At 42.2% G+C, this 18,025-nt stretch overlaps 1 protein-coding gene across 5 annotated transcripts in view; it reads left to right on the forward strand.

Moving 5' to 3' along the window:
• STARD13 (StAR related lipid transfer domain containing 13) overlaps window positions 1-18,025 on the forward strand; it is a 243,359-nt gene that overhangs the window by 120,697 nt on the left and 104,637 nt on the right. The window contains exon 1 of one of the 5 annotated variants that reach the window (XM_077173797.1): window positions 9,153-9,389. The exons of the other annotated variants lie outside the window; for them this stretch is intronic. Coding sequence (XP_077029912.1) covers window positions 9,221-9,389 — 169 coding nt within the window. The 5' untranslated portion in view covers window positions 9,153-9,220. Of the gene's footprint in view, window positions 1-9,152; window positions 9,390-18,025 lie in introns of those variants that run through there. 5 annotated transcript variants of the gene reach the window in all.

Here is an 18,025-nt window from a genome sequence, read left to right on the forward strand (position 1 = left end):
GCTTGCTGTGAGGTGGTGCTCGGCCTTAAGGCTGGGACAGTGACTAGATTCTCCGCTCATCCATGATGGTTTTTGTACTGGGACTTTGTTCTGGCTCTGGTGACCTAGGGGAGTGAAGAAAATGTCGTGTGCATCCTGTTCTGCAAGGTATGGGCAGGCCCATACCCGGACATTGTGGGGACAGACCTCAGCTCTGTGCTGTATTCAATGCCCCCACTCACCCTTGCAGCAGCAGCACAGACCTGCCACGTGTCAGGCCAGATGTCCCCACACTGCACCAGAGACAGTGGCTGCCACAAGGCTTAATTCAGTTTGCTTCATTGGGGAGATGGGAGAGGCAGAACAGGTCAGCAGGCTCTGCAGAGGACATCCCTCTCCAGGAACAATTGCCACCCCACCGTAACCTAAATGCATCAGCCAAAGCCCCAGCTGTCCTGGGTCTCCAGGAAGAGTAACCAGCCAAGGGATGGCTTTGCCGTACATCACCACCTGGCTGTCCTGGTGGTGATGGCCTGGGGACTGTAGAATAAAAAAGGAGGAATTCCAACTGTCTGTGAACAAAATACTTTGTATGTATCCCACTTCCCTGCATGCAAGGCTGCAGTCCAGCCCTAGAGTCCAGACTCAGCTTATTGGTTAATGCACACTGCTCTGCAGAGCCACATGTACAACCCTACATCCTTGTTACACAGAGTTGATAAGATCCGACAACATGCATTTAATAACACATTGGGAAATCTCTGGCTATCTGCAAGTTTAGGCAATAAGTGTCTCATCTGAAGGAATCCACTACAGGTGTAAGATCATTTTAAAGGGTTTTTATTTTCTCCTTAGCTCATGCAGTTACAGTAGATTTTAGTCTGCCTCTAGTGGACTGATATTGCTCATAAGGAAAATTAATCTTCCTACAAAATTGATTTTCATTTTTTTTACATATAGGTACCAAAATAGTTAAGAAAGGCAAAGATTACTGTTATCAGTCAGGAAACTGGTGTACAGAGACAGGTTATACAACTTCCCTGAAGTCTTCCAGCAAGTCACTGCCACAGTCCTGTGCCCTAACCATCATGTCTGTCTGCCTTACTGGGCCAGAGACTGAAATCATGCAACAACTATTCATTGATTTCAAGGAGCCTGGAGAATTTCATGTTCCCAGACACCAGTCCCCTGCTGCTGTATTTGAAATAGTGTTGCCAAGAATTATTCTGTTCTGCCTTGTTGCTTTTTAAAAACTTTTACGAAATCTAACTTTGGCATCGGTTCTCTAGCCCAGAGAGAGGGAAAAACTTCTGTCAAAACCAGATCAAAACCTGAATATTTCATGTCTTGCCTATTTGATCATGATAGTACTGGAGTCCTGTTGAAAGGAAAATAAATAGCAAAGCCCTTACCTGAGGTCTGCAAAGGCATGAACCTTCAGCTCAGATAGGAATGTTTGTCTGTGACTGAGTGACACCAGCAGTAGGGCTGTGTGGGGATTTACAATGTATTTGGATAACTATAAGGAACTAAGTTTATCTAAACACTTCCTTACATTATCAGTGTGTTATCCAAACACTTTGTTAGTGAGACTGTGGGATTAGGGTGTGTGTAAGCCCACCACTACTTAAATATATTTACAGAGTTCCTGTGAACCCACAGGAACTTGTGTATAGATTTAGCATATGGAGTTGCACTAAGTTGAAACTACTTATAGCTCATTTCTGTCATAATCCTCTCCAAATACTTTAGCAGAGGAGGTCTGCCACCTGAAATGTCTTCCTCTCTTTTGAGCTCTATTACCCAGCTGTTGTGTTTTTTTCCTTAATTTACTGTTGAGAACCACTGTCTTTAGGGACTTTACACAGTGTGGGATGCTGGCTATTCCTGGCTTGTGAAGAGTTCAGCTAAGGCCAATGGAATCTCTATTCATATGCTGGTGTGGTTTGACAGAGGAAAAATGTTTAAAAACTGAACAAGAGTGAGACCATAATGCGTAAATTAGCAGTCAGGCACTGGATGAAACAACTGACCCCTTCCAATGATCTTACCAACCATCCAGGAGTTCCTGGTCCCTTCTAAGCCCCTGGGAGAGCAGGAGGGACAGAGAGGTCACATCCTCTGAGCCTGACATTGTGGCCAACAGACCAGCAGCTTACCCTTCACCAGCAAATGTGACAGGAGGGCACGGAGAGGCTGTACCCAAGGAAATACTGTCATTCTGCAGGCTGCAGCCACAGACCACAGGAGAAGTTATTTTGATGCATTTCTGCACTGGGAGTGCTGTTAGGAGCCCACATTTCCATAGGCTGTGGGGTGGTACATCTGGTAGGTGAGAATACAGACTGGCCACTGCTGCTCAGAGCAGCCCCAGTGGGGTGGCCACAGGTCAGACCAACCCAGTATCATGGCCAGCTGGGCAGTGGGCAGATGCAGCTATTTTTGGAATAATAGAATGCTGGGATAGGCATATAGTGATTTTGTACGTTGTATATCCTACCACGCAGTTCAAGGAGGTCCTGAGCTACAAGCTGGAATTTTGTGCTTAATGGCCCTTGCTGAATTTTTCTTCCTGGGGTTTTATCCTTTTTTGAGTTCTGCCAACTTCTTACAACCACAGTATCCTCTAACAATGACTTCCAGGGGTCATTTATACATGTATGGAGAACTATTTATGTTCATTCATTTTGAACCTGCCCCTGCATACTGTTCCCAGCTTTATCCACTATGAGAAAAGACCTCATAATTACCAAATGCTGAGCAGACATTTGTAATAGCATAACCATGTTTGTTGGTTTGCACTCAATTACTTTTCCAAAAAGTTTTAAAATCCATTTTGCTATTTTTTATTCCTACTGAGCACTTGTATTGGATTTTCATAAACCTGTCCAAGACCTGATTCCTTAGAGATAACAGCCCCATTAAATCTCATCACTGTGCTCTGTGTTACCTTTAGGGTGTTTTTTGCCCCATACATTATCAGCCTTCAGAAGCTTAAATTTTAATGCCTTCTCAGTCAATATTGTAGTAAACACCTTCAGTGCATACAACCAATTTCTCTTTTGACTGACAGACTACTTTGCTATCATCACTATATTTTGCCAGCTGATTATCCAGTCCCATTATAAAACCTATGCATGGATAGTGGACAAAACAGCTTCCAACACTAATGTCTGTGTGAATCCTCTGGGAAACTTATCCCATTGTGAACATAGGTTATTTATTACTACTTTTGTTTCCTGTCTTCAAGCTGTCATTAAATTACAAGTGGCCTTTTCCTTTTTATCTGTGATAGCTGAGGTTCTTTATGATTGCTTGGTAGAGGATCTTGGAGGAGCCTTTATCAAATCAGTTACTATTCATTCTGCTTATTTAACATCCTGAACACCTCCACAGGAGAACTAATGAGATGAATCATACTTTCTTGCCTTGACCCTCATCTTCTTGTCTTTTTGCCTGTGTCTTTATTTCCATAAGTTTGCCTGGGTGGCTGGTCAGTCACCTCCCTGCCATCCTTTTATTCCCTAAATGTACTACTGTTGTACTCCTGCACATAATTTCTAATCTTCTGCTTCTGTGCTGTGGCCAGGCTTCTGATGTACTTGCAATCAGGAGGTATCTTATGTAGCAGTACTATTCATTGAACACGTGGGCCTTAAAATGCAAATGGATTGTCCTCTGATGCTGGAATGGGGACACTGGAAGAAAAGAAAAGGATATGATGTACTCTTCAGAAGCCTCATCTCCCGGTTTGAAGTTTATCTTCAAGGGTGTGTGTAAGCCTCTCTCATGCTTAAGAAGCCCTGTTCATTTTTAAAACTCACTATCAGACAGTTGACACAGCAGCTGACTTTCCTCCAGAACACATCAGTATCGGGCTGTGCAGTGAAACAATCCTCTGTTGTAATTCCGTGCGGCTATTAGCTGTCTCCATCTCGCTTCCTGGCCATGCAGAAATCTCACATAAACTATTTTCCTTTTGCCCCAGATGAGCTGCAGAGCCTCAGTGCCCCAGCACAGCCTCAGGAAGAAAGTCAAAAAGTGCCACTGAGCCAGAGGGAAGCATTTCTGGCTGCTCTAGACTCCCTGCTGTTTCATGCCCTGTATGAAAGAGTTTGCAGCCTGTAGTAATCCCAGCAAACAACTCTCAAACAAATGTCTGTGTTCAAATATAATACATTTTTCCTAAACAGCAGGCAATGAACTTCTGCTTTTAAAAGTCCTGGTCCCAGAGATAGAGTTCAAAACGTGAAGTAAGTGACAGCTTCATCTTAAACACAGCTTTGGCTTCCCCGCATGTGAAATTTTTCTCTTCTTGAATTTGAGAAAGGAGAAACTGCCTATACTTAGTGCATGAGCTGCTGTGCAGGCATTTCTAAAGGCAGAGGCAGGCAAGAAATATAGAATGTGTGGATAGGATAGGGATATGTGGATAGGACTTCAGTATCCAGGATATATTGCTTATATAAGGTGTTGAAGTTAGGCAATAATCCAGCAAAATGAACTATTCCTGCAGGATTATAGAAGGGAGTCCAGAGATCAGAAACTTGAAAGCACATGCCTGAGTTTTTTTCTTCTGTGACTTGAAAACAAGAGTTTCCTGCTTCTAACTACATGTCACTAATATTAATAACAAATGTGCTCCTCTAGTGGATAGGAAACTGTTTTGTTCTCATAGAACCAGTGCTTTCTAATGAAGAGAGGCTGTCAAGTTGCCATTAAATTTTTGATGTGAAATAACGAGATAAGTGCAACTAACAATGAAAGGGAAATGGGTCACTTCGGGAAGATCAAGTGGCTGATTACTGTGTGAGAACAGCAGGTTCAATCCAAGCCTGGAGAACTCCAAGCCAGGTACAACATCACAGACATATTTCACAGTTCACTGGGAGGTGTGCATTTTAAGATGTAAATCAGCACTCCTGACTATAAAATCAGTTTAGTATTTATATTTATATTTGTATTTGTATCTGTATCTTTATTTCTATTTATATCTTTATTTATATATTTGTTTATATTTTTATAGTAATGCAAATGGGAAATTGATGTTCATCTCAATTTATCCTCAACTACCCCACTGAAGCACTGCCTCCTGGAGTAATACTCTAAGGCCAAGGTGGTGTCTATTTTCTTGCCTAGATAAGCCAGTCATAAGTAGATTATTAAAGTAGTTTGTTATCAAATATATTTTGGCATTTCTAGAGTACATTGTGTTGTTTTCTCCAGCTGATGTCAGCACCCTACTCACTGAAATGGAAGCAGATTTCCAGAGCTGCTTGAGATACTGCAGTATCTATGAGCAGCCCTGGGGCAGGCAACTTTTCCTGCCAATAGTTAATCCCTTTCTCGCACCAAATGCCATTTCAGGGAGAAAAGGTGTCAGAGAGACATAAAAATCAATTAACAGAAATGAAGTATTGCAGTTCTGCCTGTGAATGCATACAGAGAGGAAGGAGTATGACTCCTTGAGCTGACTTTGCCAGTTATACTAAGTCCATGCAGTCATCAGAAGCACTGTGCTATATGAATAAGCCTTTAGTTAAAGATTCCTGATATCCCATAGTATTTCAGTACCCATCAAGTTACTGTTTGTCACTTTAGATGTGATACATGGTTATTACACTACAGATATCAGTGTGGACATTTCTGATTAGTTTCTTTAAAAACCCACTAATTCCGGACATGTTTTTATGAAGGAATCTCCTTTCCTGCATGGATCAGTCACAACATGGGAGCATGGGGTTGGGTTGTCATCTCATGGGCTGTGCTTCTGTCAAGACTGGCAGCAATTTCAGGTGTATGCTGGAGCTCCCTCCCTTTACATTTCCTTGTAAAATGCACAGGGAAGCTTTTATTTTGAAGTGCTTTTATGAGATGCATTAGCATGAAGTTCAGTGTTGCTCTATTAACTATTCCAGAAACAGTCTGTAGACTGAGACTGAAATATTAATTAGTGCTATTATATAACAACTTAGACCTTTCTAGTACATCTTGTCTGAGAGGTTGATGGCCAAAGGAGTTTCCTTGTCTGAATGACACATTTTGGAAAATAAACAGTGAGTGTCAAGGCAGTCACCAAACAAGGATACAGTCATTTTAAAAGTATGCAAGGAGGGCTACTTCTTTCTTTCGCCATGCACAACTTCAAGCATAGGAGCTTTCAAACACGCACCACAAGACCAGCTAACTCTTGTTGTTTCTTGTTTTATTTGACTACTATGCAAGTACTGGACTGAAGCCAAAGAATTCAGCCTCAGCACAGGCAGCACTCGTCAGCACCGAGCCTGGGGCAACCCTCTGGCTCTGAAGTTGTGTTTGGACCCTGGTGTCTGAGAGGAAAGTCATCATTCAGCAACAGAGGCTTCTTATTCTGTCCTTTGTGAGCTCTGAGATGAGCTGCTGGGAAGCTGGCAGGGCAGCTCTGCCCTGTTGCCTTACCCTCTGGTGAAGACATGGGAAGGGATGGGCAGCCACAGGGGCACTGAGGCTGGTACTCTGCTGTTGTTACACACATATAACTGGGTTTGCTGATCCCTTGGTGGATGTGTTCACTAGTATATACACCTTACTTAGGCTCTTGCTGTGGTTTTTGTTTCTTTGGACTGGCTTTTGAAGCATTACATTTCTCTTAAACTGCTTCCTAGACTTTGGAAATATTGCAAGGAAGAATGCAGAATACCATTAGCTGAAAAAGTCAATGCATTTTCCAATGGAAAAAGAAATCCTTCTGAATATTTAAGCAGAGTAGTATTAAATGTTAATACTTGCTTTACATTAGCAATGGCATTTTAAAAATAGAATTAGATCAAAGAACTGTAGATTAAACAAATATGAATTTCCCTGCATGGAGGTAATGTCTCTTTGGATAAACACTGTGCCTGTCATTGATGTTTGAGAGTCTCTGGGATATTTATTCTGAAAAGATGGCAGCAGAGTGACTGACACTGGCTCGGCAAGCTGGGGTGGGAATGGGAGCCATCTCTTCCCTGTTGTTGAGGCTCTCTCTGCTCATACCTGTGAAGCAATCCTGCCTCTCCTCTTTGCACAGCAAGGCAGAGAGGAGACTGGTCAGTCCTATGCCTGGCTGCCAGTGCCCAGCCCTGTTTGGGAGTACAGATGATAGTGATGCTGTGTCTTTGCTCTTCAGTTTGAAGTTTCTGCTTAGAGCCTCAGAGAAGGCCATGCAGGCATACTTGGAGCAAAAAGCAGCATGTACAGACCCTGCAGGTGCTGTTAATGGTAAAAACAGGTAATGAAGGCTTCCAGTCTACAGCATTAATTTTAAATTTCTAGTACCTAGAATTATATTTCTCCATTTTATGGCACTGCACAAGTCTCACATTGATGAGGAATAAAATTTATAAGGTGTAATGAGAACAGATTGCATTGCAGTAAAACCATGCCCTAAGGGGGTTTTCATGGAGCAAAATTTTAATGAATAGTTGTGAACAAGAGCTGTCCTTCCCCCTCTCATGTTTAGGTGACTATATCTGCCCTGTCCTCGGTGAAGGGGCAGATCCCAGGCAGTGCCACCTGATGGCCCTGTCCTGGTCAGTATCTATGAGGCAGGGAGTGTGAGGAGAGCTCCATTGTACCATGGCATGTCGTGGGATATTGTTGGCCTTAAGCCTGGGGAACAGGACACAGACAATCATGTCACTGCAGATGGATGTCCAGGTAGAGTTTTGGGAGCTCAAGATCCCCCATGAGTTGGGATGGGGTTGAGCCCTTGCTGCCTGGGGCTTGCAGCCACTCCAACAGTGCTGTCAGCTGCAACACTCCAGCTTGACACTGGTCTCGTGGGAAGGGGCATGGAGGTGGCAGCATCATTCCTGACCTGGGATTCTTAGAAATCCCTCACTTCCCGTAATTATTAGAAATCCGCACACACTAGCGGTGTATTAATACAAAATATTGGTATTTTAGAATTTAATGAAAAATTATTTGACTAGGAGGGCATTTTCAGTATATTTTCCCTCAGATTTGCTGCCCTCCTGCTGATAAAAGTGGCAATGTTCTGTTTCCATATGATTAATTAAAGAAATAGCATCTTCTGCTAACTCAGTGGTTGATCTGTGAGGATAGAATGAAAACACATGCCCCTCTGTCTGTTGAAAAAAAAAAAAACAAAAAACCAACAACAAAAAATATGAATAACAGAGAACATCTCCATCCCCTTTCCCTCTTCCAGGCTGTGACCAGTTCTTGGTAGCATTAATGTTAGGGACTCTTGGGTTTTGTTTACTGCTGAGTGGCTGCTGCTAGGTGTTGTTAAATTTTTTTCATCCCAAGGGCTTCGCTTGTTCCAGTGCTCCTTGTACCATGTGGTTTTGGAGATTCAGACAGCCCTTCCGTAAACGGACTTTTTTCTTGGCAAACAGGGGTATGATTTTTAGAAAAGTAAGCGAGGGCATCATCTCCAGAGATGAGTCAACAGCTGGGCAGCGTAGAGTAGAGGAGAAAAAGGTTTTCGGCAGCCCTGAATACTCTAAACCACGCATTTTCGAACGTCTTCAACTATTTCTTCTTTGCTTTCTGAGGCGGCCCGGTGCAGCCCCTCCGTGCTTGGGTAAACTCCGGCCAGCCGGGGAGCTGCCGGGACAGGCTGTGGCTGCTGCAGGCTGGGGCTGGGAAAGGCTGTGCGGGGCCGGGAAAGGCTGTGCGGGGCTGGGAAAGGCTGTGCGGGGCTGGGAAAGGCTGTGCGGGGCCGGGAAAGGCTGTGCGGGGCCGGGAAAGGCTGTGCGGGGCCGGGAAAGGCTGTGCCGGGCTGGGAAAGGCTGTGCGGGGCCGGGAAAGGCTGTGCGGGCTGGATCGGGGCAGGCTGGGGCTGGGGCTGGGGCTGGGGCTGGGGCTGAGGCTGGGGCTGGGGCTGGACCGGGACAGGCTGGGGCTGGGGCTGGGGCAGGCTGTGCGTGCTGGACCGTGACAGGCTAGAGCTGGGAAAGGCTGTGCCTGCTGAACCGGGACTCTGGGGCTGGGGCTGGGGCTGAGGCTGTGCGGGGCTGGGGCTGGGGTTGTGCGCCGGGCTGGAGCAGGCTGGCTGTCCCGGTCCGCAGGCTCACTTCCCCAGGCTGCTGTGCTGGAGCGATTGGCCCGCGCGGATCATGTGGGAGAGCCGGAATCCCAAGCTGTAGTAGGTCTTGGCACTCCTTTAGCGTTTAAAGCGCTCGCTCCTCGCAGCTCCCTGGGGCTTCGAGCGTCCCTGCTCTCCTTGCCCTGGTTCCGATCGGGGGCAGCGGCGATGCTGAAGCAGGTGCCCCGGGCCGCGGGCACCGCCTGCTTTTACCTGAACGCGGTGTCCCCCGAGGGCCAGGAGCTCTTCTGGCGCTGCGATCCGCCCGCCCGGCGCCCTCCCTACAGGACCAGCAGGATTCTCGCCCGTCACCAGCTGGTGACGAAGATTCAGCAAGGTGAGTTGCTGGCAGGAGCGCTCCGCAGCCCGGCGCTGGCGCAGGGTCTGCAGGTCTGCTCTTTCGTAAGAGAACAGGTTTTAATGCCTCATGTTTCAGGCTCGTTTCCTGTCTCTATTCCAAATTAATGTGGCTAGAGACAGGGTTTGAAATAGTCATTCATACCTCTCTGTTTCCACACATACACACATGCACCGACCACCAGGAGAGAAATGCTAGTGCATGATTAGCCATTTAACTGTTACCTTTTAATCATAAACTACTGTGGTATCTTAGGTGCTGAACTTCGTTTTGTGTGACTGTCTGAGCAGTTACTGGCACCAGCCCATCTGCTCTGGTTGCTACAGGTCAAACCTTCCCATAGTAACCCACAAAAGAAGAATAGATGGTCATCCAATTAAAAAAGAAGCAGAAGTCCCAGTGCAACTGGAAGAAGGCAACTGGGATAACATCCTTTGGGAACAAGTGTGTGTAACTGTCAGGACATTAGAAAATCTGTCACATATCCTTAAAAATAATTGCTGACTAGGCTTGCCACAGCTGCTTAAGCAGTTATCTAAGCAGTCATTACAAATGTATCGATTTGGTTTTTTCTGAATGTCTGTCTATGGCACTAAAGCTAAACGCAGATTGGCCCCAAAACAAATCCTTTGGCCTGTGCACACAATTTAAAATCATCTTCACAATGGCTAATGCAAAGATAAAAACCCTAACCAACTGTACCAATTTTTCTGGATTAAAAAGCAAATCAATACACAGTTTTGTATTGATCATGGTTTTGTATGGAATCCTGTTTTCAAGAGCACTGGTTTCCAAAGTGGATGTGGTCCTACATGCAGAAAAATGTCACATTAAAAAAAAAAAATTCTGATGATAAAAGCCACTTTCTGGACAGCTTGTAAAAAGGTGTTTGATTCTGCTAACTAGGGGCAGGTATGGAGATGACATCATTCACTTTCATATCTGGCAAATATCACAGCAACTGGTGTGAGGTTTTGACCAGCAGCAGTTAAATGGAATGGCTATTTTTGTGCGCTGCTTTCCAGTAAGATTCTTTAGATCTATGGCTGTCAAACTTTGGCAGAAGTACAGAATATAGTGATGAAATTTTATTGCATTTATAAAGAAAACAATGCATAATTCTTTGGCTAGGTTTAAAAAGATGAAAAAGATAGTTTCTGTGGCAATTAGGAAAATGTAGTTGTTTGCAAGGCAGTCTCAGGAACTGGTCGTGTTTGAAGGATACTGGTCCTCACTGCAGCTCTGATTTCAGGAAGGATATTATGTCATTCTGTGTACCCAGTGTATGGCCTGGATTGAATGGAAAGAAAGGGTAATTTAGTTCTCTACAAGTTTATTTGAAAATGTTTTGGGTGCAGTGCTAGTACCAACTTAGTGTTCAAACAGCATTAACTGAGGATGTGGTGGATTAACACACCTCTTCTACCTGTCATGGTGCTGTTTAACATTCCCTCTTGTAACCTGTAATCCGTCTGGGACAGCCAGGGCTGCCAAAGCCAGACAGTGCTGCTGAGTCTTTGGACAAGCTGCATGGTGGGAAGTTTCAAAGTTGTAACTTTTCTTCCTGCAGCTTGTTGCATGGATGGTCAGTCTGTGGTGCATGACCTCTGCTTCTCTTTCACAGCTTTCCAACCTGTTCTGCACAGAGCTGTGGAAATGATATTTGTATAGTACCTTGATCATGTGATGTATGTTACTGTTCAGTATATGAAATATTTATGTATTTTGGGTCACTAAGAATAAATACATTATTTCTTTTATTGATGTAAGCTGGGGACAAGATCCACTGTTGGTCACGTGTCACTTCATTAGCAGTAAGGAAATTATGTCTGCAGATAGATGCTGATGTCTGTCTGTAAGCCCATACGTAGGCAGACACACATCTAGTGCAAAACCAAGGCACACATTTTTTTCTACAGTGCCCTAAGTAATGACTAATAATTTTCATACAAATAGTTGTATTAGCAATACCAAAAAATATAAGCCTAACTGATATGACTCAGTTTGAAACCTCCAGTTTATGATCTGGATGAAAAACCTAGATCCATCAATCCCTCACAATACTTCCACCAAGTTTTGCTGGATTAGCATGTCACCCTCTCTGCTTGCTTTGTTCAGACTGTAAGCAGTGTGAGGGTACTGGATCAGTCCCCATCCTTTTCCCAGAGGATACTGGAAGAGTACTCTAAAATGTTATCAGGCTGTGCTTTTAGAGGTGAATGAGTTTTACGCATTAACAAATGGGATTCATAACTAGCAGAGTGCCACAGAGAAACTTATCAATAATTGAAAAGTAGATTAGGAGATGCAAGATGACAACCAAAACTTGCTTTCAGTCATTCAGTTAAGCATGTAAATCATTATTTAGTTGTTTGAATTTGTGTATCTTTGAGTCATACATTTTAAGGCTATTAAGACAAAGTATTTGAGCATAGCTACCCCAATTCTTGTGTTAGTACTTCTCCAATCTAATAATTTGGATTGTAGCATACATTTAGAAAAAGATCCAGCCTGTATTTTAAGATTGTTGGAATGGTGAATCCTGCCTTGTTAATTACTTTGCTGAAAACAGATCTGCCACATGTTTAAGTGCTAAGCTGCCCTGGGGCTTGTTTGAATACCTGCTCTCTGCTGCTTACCCAGTTATTTTTCACTTCCTCATTTTCAGACTGGAGGCACCTGAAGTAGGATTGTTATATCAGGGAATTTTTTTCCCTTAGTGAAAGGAATGTTTTACAAAATTACAACATATCCAATTTATAATGTATAAAGCAGTCAAAGCTTCCATTCCTGGTCAGTAATGCAGTGTGATACCAAGTGTTGCACATAGTGCTAGTTTTTCAGCCATTAGCTGCATATACTGTTCTAAACTATGCTAATTTTCGCTATCATATCGCAATACAGCTTTTTTTCCTCCCTGAAAAACACATTTGCTGAAAACTATTTCCTTTGTATTTTCCTTTGGTGTTAGTTAAAAATAAACTAAATGAGTCATTAGAGGAATTATACTATTTAATAATTTCTAAAAAGAAAATCACCACAAGGGAAATGACAGGAACCAGACTGTTATTTCAATCAGATCATACTTTGAAACTCCTAAATATTTAGTTTGTGTACACCACCAACTCCTTCAGGCAGAATTATGAGGTGGCATGTGAATGTGAGTGGTCATTATCTGTTTGGTATTAAACAGGTAATTTCAAGATGTGATCTTTTTGATGATTCCCTTTCCCCCATAAGGCCATTTGTTTCCACACTGAAGGGGACACATGCCTCAGCGTAAAGGAACAGGGTGTAGCATGCTTGGTCTGAGGCATTTATTCAAACTCTCTATGCAGTAACTGTATGAGAATTCATTAAAGATTACTCATGTTTTCTTTAAATAAATAAGGTGGTGGCTTTCAAGAATTTATATTACATGAGTCACAAAGTTGTTATTTCTTTTAAAGTGCATGGCTAAACTCAGTGCAGAACAGAAAATACAAAAAGTAGCTGTAGGTAAAAAGTAATGAAGAATTAAGGCTATACCCTGAAAATGTTAAATTGGACTGTGCAGTACAGGTAGAGTGTAAGTCAAGGTGAATGAAGCCACATCTGCCCCAGCATAGACAGGCTGGTAAAGGAATGTTCCCTTTCACCTACAGTACAATTAGATTCTTCGCCTGCACATTCAGTAAGACAATAATATGAAGAAGCAAATGAAAACAAGACAAATTCCTATTCTCAGTGAGTAAATTCCTGCCCACAGTGTGTAATGTCCTGTGATTTGTCTCAGTTTATGTCCACAGGCAAGAACAGTTGAAGAAAATTGTTCGATGGAGTGATATTAAATCAGACTTTCAATTTTTCAAGGCAAACTCTCCATTCAACATTCAGCAAATGTTTTATACTCTCATGTGTTGCGATTTCAGTTTTGATCTTGTATGTCTGCTATTACCTTTGGTCACCTGGATTTGTCTGGTTTGAGTGAGTTTTAGAAGTGCAAACAAATGCACTTTTCTGTCTTATAGTCTTCCCTTTGTAATTAGTTCAAGGTGTTTATTTCTTCTATTTTTCTAAGAATGAGTGGAATTTGTGGAAACTGTTACAGAGGTATACAAGTGACTTGGAAAAAATTATGCAATTCAAGTGACTTAAATTTCAACAATTATTCTACCATAAGAGATAATATGCTCTTGTATTCAAAAGGAGAACAGGGAAGTCGTGTATGTGAAAATGTTGCAGTCAGAGGCTGCATTAAAAAAGCCCACATAAAATTCCTGGTATGCACACAGGTGTGGATTACAGGATGGGAAATGGGATACAATTAAAAAATTAAAGACTGTGAGTTTGGTGAGACATACAAAGAGGACAAAATACAATTGTTCAGGCAACCTGAACCATAGCCTTTCTCATGTTCTGGATGCTGGCCACTTTACCTGCACATGTTTAAACCTCACTGACTGAACGCAGGAAAGTGAAAGATTAACCAACAAGATTCAGCCTTGGTGGTAATGATACAAACACCCTCACTTAGGTCATCTCTGACCAGTGCTGGAGGTCTACTGTCTCATGAGCCTGTAAGCTGGGAAGTCAGGGCAGCAGCACCTTGTAGCCACTTTACAGCTCCCGGTGCCTTCTCTTGTGCTCGGTGCTCCCGGTGCTTCTGTCTATGCTCCAACCCAGGCACACAGGAGAGGACAGAACTGGGGCTGGGATTGCCCAGAACACCAGGAGGAACATCCTTAGCTGCAGAGCTGCTTTGCAGACCTCAGCTGGGACATGATCCACCCCCCTCCACCATTAGATATGTGTGGGGCAGGTGTGTGCTCACAGCAAAGGGATCTTTGGGTTGGTTGTTTCATACACTCTTTAAGGTCCCTTAGACACTGAGACCCTATGTCACCTGAAATTTCTTCATCATCTTTTCTTCCTTATACACTCTTTCCTTAAGTCTTTAGACCTAGACTTAAATAAACTAGAATTCCTTAATTAAATAATAGGATTTTTAAAAATACTTTTATTATGTACTTGTACTCTGAAATGGTTGAAGTATTTGTGGGAAACTTTAGCACAAAAAATGTGAGCATCCTTAGAGGTATTTATAAGCTCAGAGTGCCCTGAGATGTGTTTATTTTAAAAACAATATTGGTATATAAGAGTGCAGTCCAGCTAATTAAAGTTTTAAAAAGTTGTTCTTCATAAACAGCAGGACATTTAAAAGGGAGAAACCTTCACTGGAGCCACTATCTGGCAAAAAAGTTCAAATATGTAACTAGAAGTGGCCTGTGTGGTATTGGAGATTGGATTCAATAGCAGTGGCTATTTCTAGTCTTAAAGCTTCACAGCCACGAAATGTCAAAGACACTTCAGCTGACACAGGCAGGTTGAACACCAAAAAGTAAATCTTGGCTCTTCTTATAAGTTAGGAGACTTTTACTCTCAATTTCACTGAAAGCAGGATTTCAGCCAAGGTGAAATCTTAACATGAGGCTTTCTTATTTTGAAATTGTGAAATGAACAGCTGTAGTTGTGCTATATATCTTCTGCATTGATCATGGAGGAGACTGAATTTCATATTAACCCATTGTATAAGTAAAGACAGTAATATTAAAAGACATTTAAGCCAATAAATGCAAGATTTATGCTCAATAAATGAATCCACTAGAGTCATAATAATCAGAAGGGGAATTAGTTTAAATTTAGAAGGAGTGGTAAGTCACTGTGGCATATAAAATGCTATATAACAGAAGTAAAATGGAAATGAAATGACTCACAATAGTTGATTAAGAGAAAATGTATGTAGCATTTTTGCTACTCAGTTTCTTATATCCATATTTATACAGAAATCTCTGAAAATAAAGTGCAATGTTTGTACCATGAGCACTGTAAATGTTAATTTAAAAAAATCTGCAGTTTTAGGTTCCAAACAGATATTATTATTTCTTGGCAGTAGAGAGTTATGTGCTTTTAATTTTTATTCCTGTGCAAGCTGCGTAGTCAATGACAGCATCTTAGCCTCACTCTTTTTTTTTATCTTATTCCTATCACAAGATATTGTCAGATGTTTAATTGCACTTAAACAAATATATGAGCTGTTTCAAATAGGGCATCCCATATGTTTGGACTAGTGCCTAAGGGACTGAGCAAACAGGACCCTTGTTACTAGGTTATGAAGCAATTGTCTGTAGTTGAGTTTGTTACACCTTTTAATAGCTGCTTTTGAGGGTAAAATGATGAATTACATATCCTGTGAGCTTGATCCAGTATAATACTAGTTTTGTCATTTCTTATTTATACTCATTTTATAGATAAATAAATGTAAGCAAGTGAGAAACCCCTCATATTTGTACCTTGTGGTGCACTTTTTGCTTAAAAACCTGAGGAGTTTCCCCTTTCAGGTCCAGTTTAATGGGTCAGAGAAGAACACCATAATATGGTGGGAGAGAGGAGGGCTCGAGCACCTTGAGCTGGACTATTTAGAAGCTGTTGAAGAGTAGATAGTATGATTCAGAGGACTTGCGAGTATTTTGGCTTGGCTGAAAAGGATGTGTGTGACTCAGTTTGAAAACATCTTGTGGGTTTTTGCCTCTCTTTTGTTACAGGACCGAGTTTAATTCTACGGGGAGAAAACCATCCCTCCATAGCAGTTCAGAACACATGGGATTTTCACTAATACAGACACAGAGAGGAACAATCCTTGTGATAAGTTAGGTAAACTTGAAAAAGTAACTTGGTTTAAAATAATGGGCTGTGCGGTACATCTTAAGTAAATACCATCTGCCAGGCATGGAAACTGCCTGCCTGGAACATACCAGACATTTTGCTTTCCAGTCAAAGCCCTTTGCCAAAGAAGGACTCAGCCCTGCTACTTACTCAGATGAATTTTCCCCTGTGCTAAAGGAGCAAAATAATACATCCTCATAATGTCAACTGGTACTGTTTTAATGAGCTAGATGTTACAGGCCTTTGGCAATAGTTGTGCTCTCTTTTAATTGGATTTTGGTTGGAGGAAGGTCTGTTTGTGTGAGCAAAGTTTTCAGGATTTGGAACCAAAATCTCCGTCTATTTATTGTCATCTCTCTCCTTTAGTCCCAATGTCCTAGAGGGTATCTGATTTTTTCCCCCTTAATGTGTCACTAGTGTCTTTCATGGTTTGTTTATTTTATTGATTTTGCAGTGCTTGTTTCTAGTCCTCCACCACTTGAATGGTTTAGGAATATGGATAAAAGGAGTAAATTCAAATTGAAATCTCTAATTTAATTCTAGCTTTTATCCTCTTTAGTCACAAACACACACCCACGGGCATCTAGCACTCTCCAGACCTGCCATTTTCTGGGAGATTTCTCAGCTTCCTTCCTGCAATCATTTGCAGGAAAATACAGCATCCTCAGCTTTAAGAAAAGACAACAGAGCTTTTACTGCTGAATGGATTGGGAAGTGAGGATGGTGGTACAGCTTTTACTCCTGTGTAACACTTCTCTGCAAAGAACTATTGCTTCTCCAAACCCCTCAGTACATGCTGAACCATGTGGATTTTCTCTAGATCTCTGACAATACTTCCCCCTTCCTTATTGCATGTATCCTTTGGGCCAATTCTTCAATGTCCATTTACCACATTATTATCCAGAAACTCCTGCTTGCAGATATTAGGTGTTAACACATTGCCTTCCTGTGTTGGTACAGCAGTAAAATGTCCCTGTGAGTCTGAGTGGGCATATCTGTGCTGCTGAATAAAAAAGCTGGGAGGTGAGCTTGAAGTACCCCCTGGGCTGCTGAGCAGATTCTCTGGCTCTGTTTTGGGCTTCTCCAGCTGGCTCAGCTCAGACTAAGCCTCAGAGAGGACTAGTTATATTACTAGGTAGTGAGGACATGAGGTAAGTGATGCCACTTGACCAAAAAACAAGAATCAGTCTGTGTTTCATTTAGCAGTGTAATTGTAACCCCTCTTGCTGCTGTCACAGAAGATGCAAAATGAAAAACCTTGCTCACATGGTCTATTATCTCCCAAAAGAGGTAATACAATTTTTAATGCTTGAAGTTTCTGATGAAAATGTGCAAAAGTAAATGTATCCTGTCATGGAGTGCCTTTTCATTCCTGCAAAAACACAGAAATAAATTCTGTTTAAAAGCCAAGTACTTAAGTAGTTTTCATTATATCATACTGTGAAACAGACAGTTCATATTAGCTAACCACAACCCCATCCTTCCCCTTTTGAAATTAGTGTCCCAAATCTGTGTAAGGTCAGAACTTGCAAAAACCATTCCAAATAATTAGATCTTATTGCTGATCCCAATGACTGCAGCATCATCAAGTGTCCTTCCAAAAGACCCACGATTTGAAAAGGGACCAAAGATGTTAGATATCTCTAGATTTGAGGAGGAAGCAGTATCTCTGTCAACACTCAGATGGCACAAGGGTGCCATCTTTCACTCGTGTGAAAGGTACAGTCCTTTTCCATCGTTTCAGCTTCAGGAAGCACAGAATGTTTCATTTTCCCTAGTCCCCAGCTGATATGGGACTGGGAGTCTGGACAGGACAAGACTCTCAGAGCCACACAATGTGGCTTTTTCATGATATATTTGGCAAACTTTAATGTTCTGCAGGATGAATCTAAGTTTTGTGTCTTTAATTG

The sequence above is a fragment of the Agelaius phoeniceus genome, chromosome 2, assembly GCF_051311805.1.
Source record: "Agelaius phoeniceus isolate bAgePho1 chromosome 2, bAgePho1.hap1, whole genome shotgun sequence".
Taxonomy (NCBI): Eukaryota; Metazoa; Chordata; class Aves; order Passeriformes; family Icteridae; genus Agelaius; species Agelaius phoeniceus.